Below are 19,334 nucleotides of genomic sequence, written 5' to 3' on the forward strand. Positions count from 1 at the left end.
GACTGAGGTTAGACTCCATTTTAGCAAGAATGCCACAGAAGTGATATGTCCCCTTACATTAGAAGGGGCATGAATTGGGGCAGCCTGGGTGGCTCAGTGGTTTAGCACCGCCTTCAGCCCAGGGCCTGATCCTGGAGACCTGGGATCAAGTCCCATGTCAGGCCTCCTGCATGGAGCCTGCTTCTCCCTCTGCCTGGGTCTCTGCCTCTCTCTCTGTGTCTCTCATGAATAAATAAATAAAATCTTTTTTAAAAATAAAAAAAAATTAAAAAGAAGGGGCATGAATCCCACAGGTCACCACCATGAGCTTTCTACACTAAGAAGTAAAGATGGATGACAATGGAGCATCTTGCTCCTGACTTCCTGCCCAACCTGCCCCCAGCCGACACTCCACCAGCAGAGTCCCTCCCTGACTCATGCATCTGAGCTTGGTCTTCCTCAACCTGACACCCTCCAGGCACTGGGTCCCCTCAGCCAACCCTGCACCCAGGGACTCCTGAGACCCCCCCCCCCTCCGGATGCCTTGTCACTCTGTTTTCCTTGTTGGGTTTTCTACCTTTCTGTTCTTCCAAGAGGGCCTGCAATGAGATGCCTGTGCTCCACCTGGTCCCCAGCCTCGGTGTCGTGTGGGTGCTCAAAGAAACGTACCCACGAATGAGCAAACAAACAGCCTTTAGCTCCCTCTCCTTCAAGGGAACTGATAGTGAGAAGACAGTGACCTTAGTAAATAGGACAGATTCCTTTAGGGGAGGTTGGGGCAGGAAGTACTTGCCATAGGGTTGCAAGGTTTCTACAAAGACAGCTGGCCTCTGATGCAGTCAGTGGGTTCTGGGTCTGAGAACTGAGGTAGGTTTGGAAACGGCCAAGGGATCATGAGTTTACACTGGCTCCTGTAACTTGGCTTTCTGCTTATCCATTCTTGATCTCCTTTGGTGACACCTGTTAAGCAGTGGACTCCCGTTGGCTGCGCATCTCTCTGGTCAGTGGGTACCCTGATTTCTGTAAGCCATCACTCTAGACCCTGCCACTCCGATCTTGCCAAGTAGTCATTGATACCTGGCTTCTGACAGGTGTGTGCTGTGCTCTATTATTCCTGTCTCTTATCACCTCCACTGTTTCACAAGCACCCAATTCCATCATGGCATCCCTTTCTCTCTCTCTTTAAATATTTTATTTATTTATTTATTTGAGACAGAGAAGGAGAAAGCACAAGCAGGAAGGAGGGTCAGAGGGAGAGGGAAAAGCAGACTCCCTGCTTAACAGGAAGCCTGACTCAGGGCTCCATCCCAGGACTCCAGCATCATGACCTGAGCTGAAGGCAGACAGTTAACCAACTGAGCCACCCAGGGGCTCCTATCATGGTGTCTCTTATCACTCATCCCACACTACAGCAGCCATGGAGGGGAGGTAACAAACCCAAGTGTGTTCTGGGCCTCCCCAAGAGAGTCCTAGCCAAGCTCCATTTCACAGTGAATTAGCCAGGCCTGTGACCCCTGGGTCATTTCCTTAGTTCCTAGATGTATCATTGGACAGTCGTGTTAGGCGGTTGGCACTGTGCAAAAGAGTTTGCACAACACAGCTGTCACTGCTGTCCTTGCAGGGTTGGCCTCTGCCTGACAGCAGCTAACTCAGATTTCAGGAGCGTTCCCACCATTAACTGATAAGAATGGCTCAACTGTGCCTAACCTGTTTGAATTTATGGGGGAACATCTGCTCTCCTTTAGGGAGTGGTTCATGCTAGGCAGTACCTCTGTAACCAGCCTCCCAATAAAAACCTGGGGTGCTGAGTCTCTGTTGAGCATTTCTGGTTGGCCACATAGGCCATCATATCATATTGCTGGAGGAATGAAGCATCTCTTGTGTGATTTCACTGACAGGGGCTCTTGGAAGTGTGTCTGCTTCTCCAGTCTTCACTCCATATGCCTTCTCCCCTTTGCTGATTTTTCCCTGTACCCACTGGCTGGGATCCAGCATGGCCTACTACTAAGTGCCAGGAGCACCCCTATCTGAGTTCTGGGAGTTCTCCCAGCACATCATGGGACTTGGGCTGCTCTTGGGGACCCTCTGACACAGGCAGATTCACACTTCGGCTCCTTGACCTTTAGAGTAAGAGGTATTGGGAGAGGGAAAAAGTCAAGTGGATCTCCTGAAACTGTTACCCAGTCACCAAGAGAGTATTGAAGAATGATATTGCCTCTGGAAAGAGAGACAGAGATTCGTGCCACACACTGAAAGCTTTAAATGTTGGAGGGTGGCGGTTCCACCACATCCCCAGGTAGTTCACCAGGCTGGCTCCTGCAGAAAGCAGAGGAGCCCAGGCCTGAGTGGAGCAGCTGTGCCAAATGGGAAATAGTTATTGGAGCATGTTAATACAGGCTCCAGGGACACCGGGATGGCTCAGTGGTTGAGCGTCTGCCTTGGGCTCAGGGCGTGATCCCAGGGTCCTGGGATTGAGTCCTGCATGAGACTCCCCGCGGGGAGATTTCTTCTTCCTCTTTAAAATCTTTTTTAAGATTTTATTTATGTATTCATGAGAGACACAGAGAGAGAAGCAGAGACATAGACAGAGGGAGAAGCAGGCAGTCATTCCAAAAATGAAGCAAACCTTGACTATAGGGCCATGGGACACCGCAGCACCAAGTGTGTCTATAGCCAGAGCAGCTTGTCACCTCGGCTGGTTCTGTGGGACCCAACAGGTCACAACAGAGGGCCATCACACGAAGGAAGAGATGCTTGGTATTGGCTGAGGGGGTCCCTGGGCACATGGCAGCTCTCCCTCTGGCACTGCCCAAAACTGGCCTGGGGAGGGACCCCCTTTGACCAGAGGCCAGTGCCTTCGGAGTCTTTACAGTGGCTTTCAATACACAGAAGCTCTCTCTCTCTCTCTCTTTTTTTTTTTTAGATTTTATTTATTTATTCATGAGAGACAGAGAGAAAGAGAGAGAGGCAGAGACACAGGCAGTGGGAGAAGCAGGCTCCACGCAGGGAGCCTGATGTGGGACTTGATCCTGGGACTCCAGGATCACGCCTTGGGCCAAGGGCAGGCACTAAACCGCTGAGCCACCCAGGGGTCCCTGCACAGAAGCTCTTAACTTTACTGTAACATGTTTATCCATCTTTTACTGATATCTTTGCTTTATATGCATAGGCCTTTTTTTTTTTTTTTTTTTGCATAGGCCTTTAATTCGCTGGGAACTGGTTTGCTAATGGTATCTGGCTGAGGTTGCATTTTTTCCCCAAAGAACTCTTTTAAACATAATTTCAGAAAATTTGAAAAAAGAATACAAAGAATTGCAGTATACTCTTCATTTAGGTTTCTGCCATTTTATTATATTTGATTTATCTGGCTCTTTTCTCTCTCTTTACACACACACACACACACACACACACACACTGATCTTTCTGAGCCATTTGAATATAATTCTCAGACAGGATGTCCCTTTGCTCATCAATACTTCCATGTGTATGAATGTTGTCTTATCTAGCTATTTTGCTTATGAGCAAAATCAGGAAATCAACATTACGACAATACCATTATATAACCAGGCATACTATACACTGAAACTAATAGCATGTTATATGTCAATTATATCTCAACTTTAAAAAAATATTTTATTTATCCATTTGAGAGAGAAAGTGTGTGCCCAGGGAGAAACAGAGAGGGAGAGGGACAAGCAGACTCCACACAGAGCATGGAGCCCAGTGTGGGGCTTGACATGGGGCTACATCCCAGGATTACACCTGAGCCAAAATCAAGAGTTGGACGTTTAACCAACTGAGCCACCCAGATGCCCCAATTATATCTCAATTAAAAAAAAAAAAAAAAAGGCGGGACGCCTGGTGGCCTACTGGTTGAGCATCTGCCTTCAGCTCAGGTTGTGATCCTGGGGTCCTGGGAAAAGAAACCCCAGGAATCCATGTTGTATTTCATTGTCAAGGGAGTTCAATCTCCTTTAGTCTGGAAGAGTTGATCAGTTCACAGATCTTTATCTTTCATGAGCACAGGCCATTTATTTTGTAGAAATCTACTGATTTGAGTTCATCTGAGGTTTCAGCTGATTATCATCAATCACGCGCTTTGATCAGAAGCGTTGGGGGAATGGCGCTGTGTTCCTCTTGATGCATTGTCAGGAAGATACATGATGTCAGTCTATCCTGTTCCTAAAGATAGGTTTGGAGTCGGTTTTTTTTTTTTTCTGAAGATTTTATTTTATGTAATCTCTATACCCCCGAGATTAAGAGTCACATGCTCCACTGAGTGAGCCTTGTTCTTGGAGATGTTTTGAGGGTTTTTGTGTGTGTGTGTGTGTGTTTAAGGTTTTATTTGTTTATTCATGAGAGACACACACACACACACAGAGAGAGAGAGAGAGAGAGGCAGAGACACAGGCAGAGGGAGAAGCAGGCTCTGTGCAGGGAGCCCGATGCGGGACTCGATCCCGGGTCTCCAGGATCAGGCCCCGGGCGGAAGGGGGCGCTAAACCGCTGAGCCACCAGGTGCCTCGTTTTGGGTTTTTTGTTGTTGTTTTTCCTGGAGATGTTTTAACTGCTCTGTTAATATGGTGTCTGCTGGTTTCTCTCTGTAAAATGAGATCCACCAGAACTCTCAGCACATCAACTCTGTCCAAAGCCCTGGCACTGAGGGACTTTGCCCAAATTGTGCCACAGCTTCTGGCAGCCTAAGGCCACTGGGATGACCCAGCCCCTTTGACTGCCAGTCTAGAAAAGCTAAAGGCCAGGGCACCTGGGTGGCTCAGTGGCTGAGCATCTGCCTTCAGCTCCGGTCGTGATCCTGGGGTCCTGGGATCGAGTTCCGCATCGGGCTCCCCGTGGGGAGCCTGCTTCTCCCTCTGCCTGTCTCTGCCTCTCTGTGTGTCTCCCATGAATAAATAAATAAAATCTTAAAAAAAAAAATTCTCTTCTCTGAAATGTCCCTCTGATTTGTCATCATCATCAGGAAGGCTGGGGCCTCTGTCTCCCAGTCTCTGAGGAGGGAGGAACCTGACCTCAAGAACTGCCTCATCATGGGATCCCTGGGTGGCGCAACGGTTTAGCGCCTGCCTTCGGCCCAGGGCGCGATCCTGGAGACCCGGGATCGAATCCCATGTCGGGCTCCCTGCATGGAGCCTGCTCTTCCCTCTGCCTGTGACTATCATAAATAAATAAAAATTAAAAAAAGAACTGCCTCATCACTATGACAATGACCAGCCCTCTTACCTGCTTCTTGTGATCTTTACTCTTCCCTCACCTGAAGCCTGGCTTTGGGGGCAGCCTGGGTGGCTCAGCGGTTTGGCGCCACCTTTAGCCCAGGGTGTGTCCTGGGGTCCCGGGATGGAGTCCCATGTCTGGCTCCCTGCATGGAGCCTGCTTCTCCTTCTGCCTGTGTCTCTGCCTCTCTCTGTGTCTCTTGTGAATAAATACATTAAAAAATCTTTTTTAGGGATCCCTGGGTGGCGCAGCAGTTTAGCGCCTGCCTTTGGCCCAGGGCGCGATCCTGGAGACCCGGGATCGAATCCCACGTCGGGCTCCCAGTGCATGGAGCCTGCTTCTCCCTCTGCCTGTGTCTCTGCCTCTCTCTCTCTCTCTCTCTCTGTGACTATCATGAATAAATAAAAATTTTTAAAAAAATCTTTTTTAATAAAATAAGTTTTAGAAAAAACAAAGCCTGGCTTTGTTGATCTTTGACAAAGATAACTCTCTTCTTCCCATTGAAACTTATCTTTGTAGGGTCACACTGAAAAAAGTTCTGTGACTTCTCAAACTTTCACCAGCGAACAACCACTGGGGATTCTGGCCTGAGTCATTTATTATTATCATAGAGGCCAAATGGTGGTTTCTAATTTCATTGTTCCTTGTACATGTATTAGTGAAAAAGAGCTTTCCCTTCTCTTCCATTTATTTGAATTATTGTGACTCATAAACTCTTTTGTTTTTAAAGATTTTATTGATCTGAGCCCCCCAGGCATCCTTAACTCTAAAATTTAACACAGGGTTCATTCCATCCTTTCTCCTTTGACTTTCTCTAACAGTGAAAAATCTCGATCCCATCATCCACAACATTATTACTTATTTCCAGAGAGGAGTTTCCAAATGCTTGCTCGGACCTCCAGAAACCTACAAACTAGAGTTGGTTATTTGTTCAGAGCTGCCTTCATCTGCAGCCGTGGAGCATGTAATCGCAGTGTTCTTCCTCTGAGATACTGTTCAGTTCATTTCTTTCTCGTCCTTTTGATTTCATTTACTCTCCTTTTTTGAGAGTGTAAAACCTTCCCATTGTTCCAAAGGTCTGTCCCACGAATGACTCCACTCACCTCCCGCACCCCTGTGTCCCTCCATTCCATCTTCACCCACACGTGGGGCTAATTTCCCCCTTCAGCTTCTGGTTCATCTGCCTTGTGTTACTTTTTGCACAAATAAGCAGATCCGTGTAAGTTTCATTTCCTCTTCTTTCGTAACCTGAAAGGAAGCATACTAGCTAGATATGCTCGTCCGCACGTCGCTGCCTTTGCTGAAGGAAAAATCCTGGACAGCGTGTGGTACATGTTCGCAGAGCTCTTCCTCATCCTTACCCCTGTGGGTAGCCCCATGGGCAGACTGTAGTTTATCAATCCTCTGCACACCCATGTAGGGTGATCTTATATTTTGCAATTACAGTTGAAGCTTCAGTGAATACCTGGATTGTGTATTTTTTCCTATTTATTTAGTTATTTATTTATTAAGATTTTATTTGTTTATTCATGAGAGACAGAGAGACAGGCAGACACATAGGCAGGGGGAGAAGCAGGCTCCATGCAGGGAGCCTAATGCAGGACTTGATCTTGGGATTCCAGGATCACAACCTAAGCTGAAGGCAGATGCTTAACCGCTGAGCCACCCAGGCATCCCCTATTTATTTATTTTAGTAATCTCTGCACCCAACGTGGAGCTCGAACTCAGGACCCCCAGATCGAGTAGCCTGTTCTTATGACTGAACCAGCCAGGTGCTCTGGGTTGTACTTTTTTAACATATAAAATGTTATAAAATTTAATTCTAAGAAATATTTTATTTATTTGAGAGAAAGATAGTGAAAGAGAACATGAGCAGGGGGACAGGGAGAAGCAGACTCCCCATTGAGCAGGGAGCCAGACCTAGGGGCTTGATCTGAGGACGCTGAGATCACAACCTGAGCCAAAGGCAGACACTTCACTGACTGAGCCACCCAGGAACCCCTAAAACTTAATTTTCTCAATAGCAAGTATATTCACTTGATTCAAATAGAAAAATATAAAAACCAGCTATGTTTATGAAATGATATTTTAACAGGGCTCCAACCCGCCCTAAGGATTATGCACCCCTTGCTTGCTGCTGACCTAAGTCCCTTGGTCTGGAGCAGAACTAACTTACTCCCATTGAGGTTTGCAGACCACTGGCCTTGACAAGTGAAGGACCAGGCACAAAAGCTAAGGCCTGAGCACATTCGAAAACAGCCAGCAAGTCGGCTCAGGGTCCTGTCGACTTATGTCTAACCTATGATCAACCACCTGTGCACCTGCATCTCCTGCACAGGGCTCCCCATGCCCACCCCCCTTTAAAGCCCTCTGGCTTCCCTCGGGCGGGGGGCGGGGAATAGTCTTTGGGACATTCATCCACCATATTCCCAGGTGGCCATCTTCCTGAATAAAACCTTTCTTTCTTTTCTTACCATTTGTCTCTGGCATATCTGAGCAGGGAGGAGCGAACCTGAGTTTCCTATCCATAACAATATTAGGTAGATACTGATTTATTTATATTTATTTAAGAGAACATGAGTAGGGGGAGCAGCAGAGGGAGAAGCAGGTTCCCTGCTGAGTTGAGCTTGGAGCCCAACCCAGCCTGGGGCAAGGTTCCAGGATCCTGACCTAAGCTGATGGCAGACGCTCAACTGACTGAGCCACCCAGGTGTCCCCAGATAGACACTGATTTATTTACTTATTTATTTATTTACTTATTTATTTATTTATTTATTTATTTAGATTTCATTTATTTATTCATGAGAGACACAGAGAGAGAAGAGACAGGCAGAGAGAGGCACAGGCAGAGGGAGAAGCAGACTCCATGCAGGGAGCTCCGGGCGGGACTCGATCCCGGGACTCCAGGATCTGGCCCTGGCCAAGGGCAGGCGCCAAACCGCTGAGTGATCTCCGATAGACACTGATTTAAATATCATGGCTTTTTGGTGACATTCACTGAAATTCTCTACCTGTGTATTTACTTTTTAAGTAATCTCTACACCTGAAGTAGGGTCTGAACTCAAGACCCCAGATCGAGAGTTGCATGCTCTACCGATTGGGCCAGCAAGGCTCAATGTACCTGACAATTTTAAAAGAGCTTAAAAGCAGATGGGAGGAAAGCCCGCGAGCACTGCAATCGCTTATTTTCCAGAAGCCCAGTGTAGAGTGGTTGGCGGCAGGGGTGGGAAAGGGCAGTTTTCAGTTGACGCGTTTGGGGACCAGAAAAATCAGAAAGGTTTTGAGATGCTGATGAACTTAGCATCTCAACAAAAACACTTCAGCGCAAAGCCTCCCGTTGCATTGAGCGAGTTGCTCAGGGACCGGGGGTTCGGAGAGCGAGCCCGGGGCGGGCGTGCTCGTGCTCGTCGCAGACGGGAGGCCCGCGGGCCGCGCTGTGACGTGGCGCCGCCGAGCCCCCGCCGCCGCCGGGAGGTCCCGAAGCGGGCGGCCCTCTGCAGGGGAGCAGGGACCACGAGCCGAGCGGTGAAGCCCGGGTCCAGGCCATTCCCAGGGGGAACCCCTCTGCCGCCCCGTGAGCAGCACGGGGGGCGCGCCACAGCGCCACCTGGAGTCCGCACCTTGCACCACCCGGGTCCTCTCTATACAGTAACTCCAAGCCTCACCGCCCTCATCCTCGGGGAGCCCGTCGGCTTCCCTGGACGGGCTGAGCCCGTGGTCACCCACCACTATCAATGCATGGTGGCCACACTTGTCCCGTCGCCACCAGAATTGTACCAAGAGGCGCACCAGGGGATCAGCCGGGTGGAAAGCATTCTCTCTCTCCATTGTGGAACCTCACCCTCCTCCCTTGATTTTCAGGGTGGCCTCTTCTTCTGGTCTCTTGGTGCAAGGAGCTCAAAGGCCCAGGAGGCAGCTGTAGTTTTTTTTTTGAGATTTTATTTATTTATGAGAGACAGAGAGAGAGAGGCAGAGACACAGGCAGAGGGAGAAGCAGGCCCCCCGCAGGGAGCCTGATGCGGGATTTGATCCCAGGTCTCCAGGATCACGCCTCGGGCCAAAGGCAGGCGCTAAACCTCTGAGCCACCCAGGGATCCCCAGGCAGCTGTAATTTAAAGCCTAACAGGACTCCTGCTGTGTCTTCTGGTGGATGTGCTCTCCCTTGGGCAGCCGGGGTCCCTGGATGCACGCAGTCTGGCGTTGCAGAATGGGAAGCATAAGCTCTCCCTGTGGGTCTCCGGAGTGACAGCAAGCAAGGCCACCTCTACTTCCACTCTCAGTTTCTTCCATGTCTCCTACCTCTTGAAGCAAGCCCCATGGCCCAGTCATTGGTCTGGGGTGCATACCCCTTCCTCGAGGATGGCACCCTATCCTTGCAAGGACTTATCACTAAGCTGGCCCCTGACCTGTACCTTTGGACAGTCTTTCCACTGCTCTCCAGGTCAGCAGCTTCCAGGGGTCCAGAGGGGGCCAGCACATTGGATCCTGCTGCCATGCACCCCTGACCACACTGCTGTGGAGAGACACTTGACATAAGATGTACTCTGTCCTGGCAGGTCTAACACTCTGAACCCTCACCGGCAGGACAGCCAGAGCCACGCCTGGACTCTGCGTCCATTCCAGGACATGTGAATGGCTGGAACCAAGGACACAAATGACAAAGAATGAGGAACTGGCAGAGATCAGAAGAGATAAGGAGGCTTGATCACAAATGTAAAGTGTGATCCTGGATGGAATCCCAGACCAGAAAAGGGGCATTACAGGACGACTCTTGGAATCTGAATACAATCTGTTGGTTAACAATCTTTTTTTAAAATATCTTATTTGGGATCCCTGGGTGGCGCAGTGGTTTGGCACCTGCCTTTGGACCCAGGGTGCGATCCTGGAGACCTGGGATCAAATCCCATGTCGGGCTCCCAGTGCATGGAGCCTGCTTCTCCCTCTGCCTGTGTCTCTGCCTCTCTCTCTCTCTCTGTGTGACTATCATAAATAAATAAAAGTTTATTAAAATAAAATATTTATTTATTCATGAGAGACACACACAGAGAGAGAGGCAGAGACACAGGCAGAGGAAGAAGCAGGCTCCATGCTGGGAACCCAACGCAGGACTCGACCCCGGCTCCCCAGGACCACACCCCAGCTGAAGGTGGTGCTAAACTGCTGAGCCACCCAGGCTGCCCAACAATCTTTGTTTCAATATTAAGTTCCTATTTTTAATTTTAATTTATTTTTTTTAAAAATATTTTATTTATTTGCTACAGAGAACGAGAGAGAGAGTGCACAAGCAGGGGGAGCATCAGGTAGAGGGAAAGGGAGAAGCAGACTCTCCACAGAGCAGGGAGCCTGATGTGGGGCTCCATCCCAGGGCCCCAGGATCACAACCCCAGGGGAAGGCAGACACCTGATTGTGCTACCCAGGCATCCCTAATTTTATATATATATATATATTAATGATTATTTATTTATTTATTCATGAGAGACACAAAGAGAGAGAGAGGCAGAGACACAGGCAGAGGGAGAAGCAGGCTCCATGCAGGGAGCCTGACGTGGGACTTGATCCTGAGACTCTAGGATCATGCCCTGGGCCAAAGGCAGGCGCTAAACTGCAGAGCTAAACCAGGGATCCCCCTAATTTTATAGTTTTAAAGAGGCTCTGCACCCAGCATGGGACCCAATGCACGGCTTGAACTCACATCCCTGAGATCAAGACCTAAGCTAAGATGAAGAGTCTGATACTTCATGGACTGAGCCACCCAGGTGCCACTAATTTCCTATTTTTAATAATTATGCTGTTGTTATAAAGGATTTATAATGGAAGCTGGGGAACCGTGTGTAAGTATTGTGAAAAACAACTTTGTTGAGTTATAGATTTTATCTACCATAAAATTCACTCATTTTAAGTGTACAGTTCAAAAACTTTTTTTTTTTAAAGATTTATTTATTTATGATAGACATAGAGAGAGAGAGAGGCAGAGACACAGGAGGACGGAGAAGCAGGCTCCATGCTTGGAGCCCGACGTGGGACTCGATCCCGGGACTCCAGGATCGCGCCCTGGGCCAAAGGCAGGCACTAAACCGCTGAGCCACCCAGGGATCCCCAACAGTTCAACAACTTTTAGTAAATTTTGCCCAGCTGTGCGAAGCATCATGGTGATCTGGTGTTAGAGCAAATTCATGGCCCCAGTAAGCCCCTGTCCCAGGCCGCCCTGATCTGTTTTCTGTTTTTTTTTTTAAGTTTTTATTTATTTATTCATAAGAGACACAGAGAGAGAGCCAGAGACACAGGCAGAGGGAGAAGCAGGCTCCCTGATGCGGGACTGGATCCCAGAACCCCAGGATCACGACCTGAGCCAAAGGCAGATGCTCAACAGCTGAGCCACCCAGGTGTCCCTGTTTTCTGTTTTATTGCTTTGCCTTTTCTGGACATTTCATGTAAAGGGATTCATTCCTATGACATGTGATCTTTCATGTCTGCCACGACTTAGCACATTTTTGAGATCTTGGTACTATTTTCTTTCTTTCTTTCTTCTTTCTTTCTTTCTTCTTTCTTCTCTTTTCTACCTTCCTTCCTCCCTTCCTTCCTTTCTTTCTTCTTCTTCTTCTTCTTCTTCTTCTTCTTCTTCTTCTTCTTCTTCTTCTTCTTCTTCTTCTTCTTCTTCTTCTTCTTCTTCTTCTTCTTCTTCTTCTTCTTCTTCTTCTTCTTCTTCTTCTTCTTCTTCTTCTTTCTTTCTTTCTTTCTTTCTTTCTTTCTTTCTTTCTTTCTTTCTTTCTTTCTTTCTTTCTTTCTTTCTTTCTTTCTTTCTTTCTTTCTTTCTTTCTTTCTTTCTTTCTCTTTCTTTCTTTCTTCTTTCTTTCTTTCATTTCTTTTTTTTCAAAAGTAAATCTGAAGTTCTATCAAAACGAAAAGCCAGAAGAGAAAAAAAAAAGATGAATCACCACCCTTTTCCAGCGGTATTACCAAGTGGCTAGTTGATCTCAAGACATGGTCTGACTCAGAGGCTGGGCATTGGTCTCTGTCACTGGCAGGGTGGACCCTGAGCAGTGACAGAGCTGGAGCAACCTGGATGAGTCAGAACTGTGCTGCTGGGATCCTGCAGAGCCACCTCATGACACCTCAACCCCCCCACCCCCGCCCCCGTAGCTAGTCCTTTCATAAGCCCCTTTCCAGCCCAGGGAGGTGGCAGGGGTGAGGGAGGGGGGAGGCTGGCTAATGGTTATGGACTTGGCTGAGTTTGTGACCGCCAGGGATGATCTGACTTTTGTGAAGACCAGACTGGTAGATTCAAGGGGCGTATGTGAAGGAGATCACCCCCACCCCAGCTTCCTATAAGGCTTTTAGGGTGGCACCTAGCTCTGCCTTTCCTTTAGAATGCAACATTGATTTCCATGGACTCTCTTGGCTGGGTGGGGAGGCAGTTTCGGAGGCTTCCACTTGGCCAATGGGAGGTTTCTACAATAAGCAGGGATTCCACTGTTATTAAAGATCAGGGCCAGAGGAATGACCAAGCTGGACTGTGGACCCAGCCATCCCACTGTGAGCCAGGCTTGGATTCCATTTACTGTGTATCTACTGCTACTCCCCTAACCTAAGTGGAGTCATGATGACCTTGACATCCTTGGATCAGTGTCAGCTCAGACCCTGAAGTCCTAAAGCAATTAGGTGTTCCTCTTCACTGGGTTATGTATGAATCTCTGAGTAAATGGCGGTAGGCGCCTCTGGGAAGGACAAGGAGAATCACGACCGCACCACTGCACACTCACGGTGATGTGAGAGAAGACTCCCTCGTGGGATCTGGCCTCTTTGGTCAAGGGGTTCTGAGTCTGAGAACTGCCTCCTGTCTGGAAGTTGGGTGATGTTTCGTGGCTTTGTCTCGGGGCTGCCTCCATCAACTATCCAATTGACGATCCTCTGGTTGCAGGAAGGAAGCCAGTCCCCAGTCAGCTGCCCAGCTGTTCGCCGTGGCCACACCATGATCCATTTACTAGCTCCCTGGTTCTCTGTGGGGCTAGCCTCTGAAAGGCCCACACTACAACCTGGCCCTATTGCTTTGGGATCCTCTCATTCCCCTTGCTAACAGGGAGCCCGGTTCTATTACTTCTACTGTCAGCCCAGGCCTCAGAGGAATAGCCACCCAGCTTCTCAGTGAAGTGGCACCTCTCCGGTATGCCCTCTTTCGGGTAGATGGATGTCCTCGGGTCCTTTATGAAACATATTTGGCTGGTGTGAATATTTGGTCATCACAAATATAGAAGTATGTCCACTCTAGCACGCAGAATTTAAGAAAAGTATGTTACTGCATAAGCAAGTATCAAAAAGAAGAAATGGCATGGGGGGTAGATATAACTAATAAAGGGGATTTTGATTTCTTTTTTCTACTCGGGGTTCTAGATACCCTCTTGATTCTCCAGCTCTGAGAGTAACCTGACACAGTGATGGGATCATCTGTAGCTCTTGACCTCGAAGGTGACAGTGTGCAGTTGGGCTCTGTCCCACAGCACGGAGTAGCAGCTGGGTACTTAAGAAAGCACAGAACTCACCTGGGACCTTGGTTTTCAAGACAAGAGATGGTGATGGGGTGTCAGGAGATATAAATTCAAAGTTAGCTCAGCAGGCACCCATCTTGGCTGAGCCAAGTAGAGCTACATCCTCCATAATGGAGTACAGAGTTAATTCCAGCTTTCTTCCCCCAACCTTGAAAAGTTCTGCTTTCCAAGGACAGGGACAAATAAGGCCATCTGCACAGGCCCCGTGTGCTAAGCTGATGGTCAGAGGCTTCTGCTCCTTCTATGCACCTGAACAGGAGGTCCTGCAATGGCTCTGTGTGATGTCGCTATGTTTTTGCAGATGACAGTTCTTCCCCTCTCGCGTCAGCTCCCTCAGAGATTGCATTCAGGGCGCAGATGTCAAGATGGATGGGTGGGTTCTGTCCTAGCCCTGTAGATTTCCACTCTGGAGGAGGGTCCCAAATTCATCTTTCCCAATTGTCATGGAAAGCTCTGCAGGCATTGGCTGGCCTCTGTGGCCCAGCTTACAGCAACCACTCAGCAGATGATCTTTGAAATGTTTTTTTTTTTTAATTTTTATTTATTTATGATAGAGAGAGAGAGAGAGAGAGAGAGAGAGAGGCAGAGACACACAGGCAGAGGGAGAAGCAGGCTCCATGCGCCGGGACCCGACGTGGGATTCGATCCCAGGTCTCCAGGATCGCACCCTGGGCCAAAGGCAGGCGCTAAACCGCTGCGCCACCCAGGGATCCCCACATCTTTGAAATGTTAAGCACAGCCAACTTGGGAGAGTGGCAGGTGCATTACCAGTGTGATGACGAAAGGGGAAGGGTGGGTCCGGTATGTGACGACCCCCCACAGTGCGACAATGACAGTAGTGGGTGGGTGGGTGCACCTGAGCATATGTTCTTACAAAAAACCAAAAAGGGGAAACTAAATAGGACCTGAGGAGCAGCTCAGAGGGGAAGCCTAGGGCTTCAAGTACAACATCTGAGCTGCATCAGGGACCTAAAGTATCCCTGACTTGTGGGGTCCAACTTCCTCCTGTTAGACACAAGGACAGGGGCGGGCCCCCGACAGGGGAAAGACTAGTGGCCCCAAGTTCCACCCTCCTGCCCAGCATCAAACAATATAAGTTAGTCGGAGGTAAACCAGACCATATGTTCCCCCTCCCTCCACCACGCAGTAAGCAGGCAGCTGCATCACGAATGGACAGAATGGACACTGGTACCAAAGAGGTCACGAGCTGGGCCCCTGCCCAGCCTGCCGGCGCAGCCATGTGAGGTCAGACATAGGCAGTTTCCATACTAGCAAAATACTTTATTTTATAATGATAAAAGAAAGAGAGTAAAGATTTCTTTTTTGGTGTATACCAGAGTTAAGGGCAGTAGAAGAATAAGGGAATTAATAGGATTTTTATGTACTTTGATGACAATAAAAAGTTAACAATACCAACTGTTTGCCGTAAAACTTATCATAGCTCCCCCAAAACACATATATAAAGGATCATAATTTTAAAATCTATAAAAGTAAAAAATATACAGTCAGAAACTCTAACGCTTATTTCCTCTTTAATATAAAATTGTAAACATTTATTTACACAAAGCAAATGTGTATAACAAAGTCCGAGCACCCTTCTTTTGAGTCATGGCTCTTGGAAGAGGGGATTTGCACTGAAGTGGAGTCATCTCCTCCCCTAACTACCCAAAAACCAGATTCATAAATAAAGCCATGGGCAGCTCCCTGGGGGGACCCCAAGCATCACATTTTATTGCTCCAACACTGTGGCGAGAAGCCTGCTATCTGTCCGGCGGTCTGAGGACTAAGGCAGGGGCCGCCCTCCCCAAGAGGGGACAGAGGTGAGCAGCCAGAGGGGGACCGGGAGAGGAACAAGGACCCATCACTAGCCTTCAGCCCACTATTTTTGGTAGAAAACCTGCTGAAGTCACCCTCTTCCCCTTCAGATTGGGGAACTCACTCAGAGGGCAGAGTCTTCACTGGCTTTATGATTCATTCCCTTCTTTGAGAGCTAAACTCAGCATGGGGGTGGGGGAAGGGAGGGAGGGCGTTTAAAGGGGAAATGGCTATTATGGAAGAGGAGCTGAGGGTCTGAATACCCCCACGAAGGCACTGCTGGTGCAGAATAATTACCCCTAGGTGCACAACCCTTCATCCCCTTGACACCGCTCAGGCTGCCCACTCAGAGATCTTCCCTGGCTCAATTCTTTATGGCAGACACTCCTTCAATCATCCACTTTGCAACTCCAGGGAAGTAAAAGTGGGGTTTCAGTTTCTCCCAAGACCACTCTGCCTGTAAGCCACTCTTCTCAGTGTCCTATTTTCTCTCCAACACTCTGTTTAAAAAGGGTCTCACCCTGCACTTACCATTTTGCTTTCGTTCTAACCAAAGTGCTCTCTCCATCTTTGTTTTCCATGAACAGCCCACAGGCAATCCTGTTTTGTGGACTCTTAGCTTAGTCAAGTCCATAGACCTTCAGAGAGAAATCCACTCAAATCTTTAGGAAGAATGTGTTAGTGTTATAAAGCCATTCTCTTTAAAAAGTGCAAGTCATCAGACGTGGGAGAGTGGCCCAAGTGGTAAAACCAAGTGGAAATCTCTCCTGTGGCCCAGCCTCAGCCTCCCTGGCAGCTCACATGCCACTTGCCCTCCTTCCCAAACCTTTGCTTTCTGGGGAGGGGATGCCCTTCTGCCCACAAGGCTGGGGCTCCCTAAGAAATTTCAATGACTCTTTTCCCACCAATCTCGTTCACTGTTGCCTTTAAGAAGTTTCCTATTTGGGCTGGAGAGAGAAAGAAGGGGAGGCAGAGAGATCACGGGGACTGCAGACGGGGTGAAGGCCTCTTTGCACAGCTCAACTACGATCACCTTCCTGACACATGAAGTAGGAATTTTCAGAGACACTGAGGCAGGTGGGGAGTGACAAGAGAGAACATAGGAACCCCAAACATTCCATCTCAGCATGTAGCCTGGGGGCTTGCCACCACCAGGCACTGGGCTGGGAGTGGAGGTGGGGTGGGGATTCCTCAGGCTGGCCACCGTTGGTGGACCTGGGGACACAGCACTGCGGGGGAGGAAGAGAGAAGGAGCAGCTGTGCCGCCAGCTACCTCATGGCATCCTGTTCCTTTTTGGCACATGCAGTCACAGCCTGTGCTGAAGGACGCCATTTCCCAGTGTCCCTCCCTTTTCCCTGAAAGCGGACAAAGAGCAGGACTAAGAAAGGCTCCTGACCACATGGAAAGCCTGGGTTCCCAATGCCACGCAATCAGTTTAAACCATCACCTATCCTAATCCATCTTCAAACCTTAAAAATTAAAAAAAATCTTTTCTATGCTACAAACTGCAAAAAAAATAGTTCGGCTATATGAAGTTGCAACAAAACCTGTCCCTGACACCGGGGCAAGTGGAGAAATCTTGGATTATGTCAACACAATGGCACAGATTTTTGTAAGCCTGACATCACGGGGTTTCACTGTTCTTACTGTTGGGTTTTTTTGGTCATTTGGATAGAAAACCACCTGTAGAACCCTGTCCTGCTGTCCCGACACCAGGCAATGGATGCCAGTAGAGCGGCTGGGGCCAGCCCAACAGACCGCAACTGCTGGCTGGGAGCCAAGACCCCCCCCCACTGCAGACCCTGGCCAGGGCCCACCTCAGCCCTGGGGCTCTAGCTTCCATCTACCCAGCTCCCCAGGGGCCGAGGGCTTTTGGTCCAAAGTAGTTGTTCTTTCTTGAATCTGAGAACAGAAATACAGGCTGTGTGAACACTGAGAATACCACAAATCCTCTGGTTACTGAGGCCCTAAGAGGTCGTCCAAATCATTCATCCACTCTTCTGAAGTCCTGTTCTTCAGCAAGGAGTCGATCAGGTCGGCATCTCCGGCCATGCTGGCTAGCCCACTGCCACCCGGCTGCCCACCGTAGGCGAAGGGCAGCTCCTGGCCCGCGGTCCGCACAGGGTAGGCCTGAGTGCAGTGCAGTCCTTGCCGGCCACCCATCGGTGGCACGGGGCTCTGGCTGAAGGCCCCCAGCTCGGGCCCACCGGGGCTCAGGCCCGGCAAGCCCTGCTGTGGGGCTCCCTGGGGAGGTGCTGGGGCAGGAGCACCGGTCCTCTGCTGTGCGTTCACAGGGGGCAGCATGGCCCCCGCCGCAGGTGTTGAGCTCATGGGGGCCATGGGCCTGCTGGGCATTGCCTGGGAGAACTGGGGGCCAGACATTTTCAGGTGGGTCTGCTGCATGTGGAAAGTGGAAGCTGCTGGGAAGGGGCTTACAGTGCTGTTCCCTGGGGCCTGGCTGCTCAAGTTTGCCATGCTCTGATGCTGCCACGATGGGTTCTGGCCTCCCATTGCAGCTGACACCCTGGGGACCTGCGGCTTAGGTAAACCGGAGTTCATGGTCCCCTTATTGTGCTGTTGGGAGAGGCCAGAGCTCCCCAGAGAGTTTTGCCCATAGGCAGCAGAGACTGTGGTGTTCTGGCCTACAGTGGGCTGCCGGGTGACGTGGGCATGTCCGTTGGTGGCCTGTGGCGGGGGCTGGGCCACGATCTGGGTGAGGCCGGAGGCCATGCTGTAGAGGCCGCTCTGGGGCATGCTTTGGGAGCCAGTGAACTGAGCCACACCCCGGTCCTGCTGGCCTGAGTTTGAGGAGAGAGAGGAAACCGAGGTATGTCCAGGGCCCATTGGCATCAGGTTCCCAGCCTGAGGGAATGCCCGGGGACAGCTGGAGTTAGACGGCCCTAGGTTGTTGATGCCAGGCACAGCAGCAGAGGACCCTGAAAGACAGAGGAGATGGTCAGTGGAGCTGGCATTTGTTGGCCCTCCACCATGGGGAGTCTTTAAGAACCAAGCTATAGGTGCTATCTTCCACATGAAAGGCAAAATCAGAATACCAGGTATCTTTATGGTCAGTGGAACCTTGGAGACGACAGCCCTTGGGACTTCCCACAGGATGGAATGGAGGCCAGTGTGGAGCAGTGAGGCATTTAAGACTGGCTCAGAGGAAGGGGCAACACCCCAGAGTGGGAGAAGGTAGGAAATTCAATGATTCACCTGTCAGAGGCCCACCCCATTGTGCTCTGTGGAAAGCCTTATGCCACTGTGGGGACCCCCAGATGGATCCGGTCCATGGTCTGCCTTTGGGAAGCAAAGGTGCTATGTGGTGTGACAGGGTGATGACGATAGCAGGGGTCAGGGGATCACTGCCTGAGAAGATAAAGGGTGGGCCTCAAAGAAATGGTGACAAATACACTGGGTTTTAAAACGGTCAGAGTTGGGACACCTGGGTGGCTCAGTAGTTCAGAGCCTGTCTTCGGCCCAGGACGTGATCCTGGAGTCCTGAGATCGAGTCCTACACTGGGCTCCCTGCATGGAGCATGCTTCTCCTTCTGCCTGTGTCTCTGTCTCTCTCTCTGTGTCTCTCATGAATAAATAAATTAAACAATCTTAAAAAAAAAAAAAGGGGGTCAGAGGTTAGCGATGTAACAGTTTGGAGAAACAGTAGTGTGGAGTGTCAAAAGGCACACAGGAGAGGAGATCTGTGTGGGATGCTCCACGGCTGGGGGATATCCCACTGGTTGGAGATACAACTGGACAGTCACAGATA

The 19,334-nt window shown here is 49.5% G+C and overlaps 1 protein-coding gene across 1 annotated transcript in view; it reads right to left on the reverse strand.

Moving 5' to 3' along the window:
* Positions 1-15,012: 15,012 nt before the first annotated feature.
* MAML1 (mastermind like transcriptional coactivator 1) overlaps positions 15,013-19,334 on the reverse strand; it is a 50,478-nt gene continuing 46,156 nt past the window's right edge. Inside the window, exon 5 of the mRNA XM_077911152.1 lies at positions 15,013-18,504. Within this exon, the coding sequence (XP_077767278.1) occupies positions 17,525-18,504 (980 nt within the window). The 3' untranslated portion in view covers positions 15,013-17,524. The remainder of the gene's footprint in view (positions 18,505-19,334) is intronic.

This window comes from Canis aureus, chromosome 10 (assembly GCF_053574225.1).
Source record: "Canis aureus isolate CA01 chromosome 10, VMU_Caureus_v.1.0, whole genome shotgun sequence".
In the NCBI taxonomy this organism is placed as follows: Eukaryota; Metazoa; Chordata; class Mammalia; order Carnivora; family Canidae; genus Canis; species Canis aureus.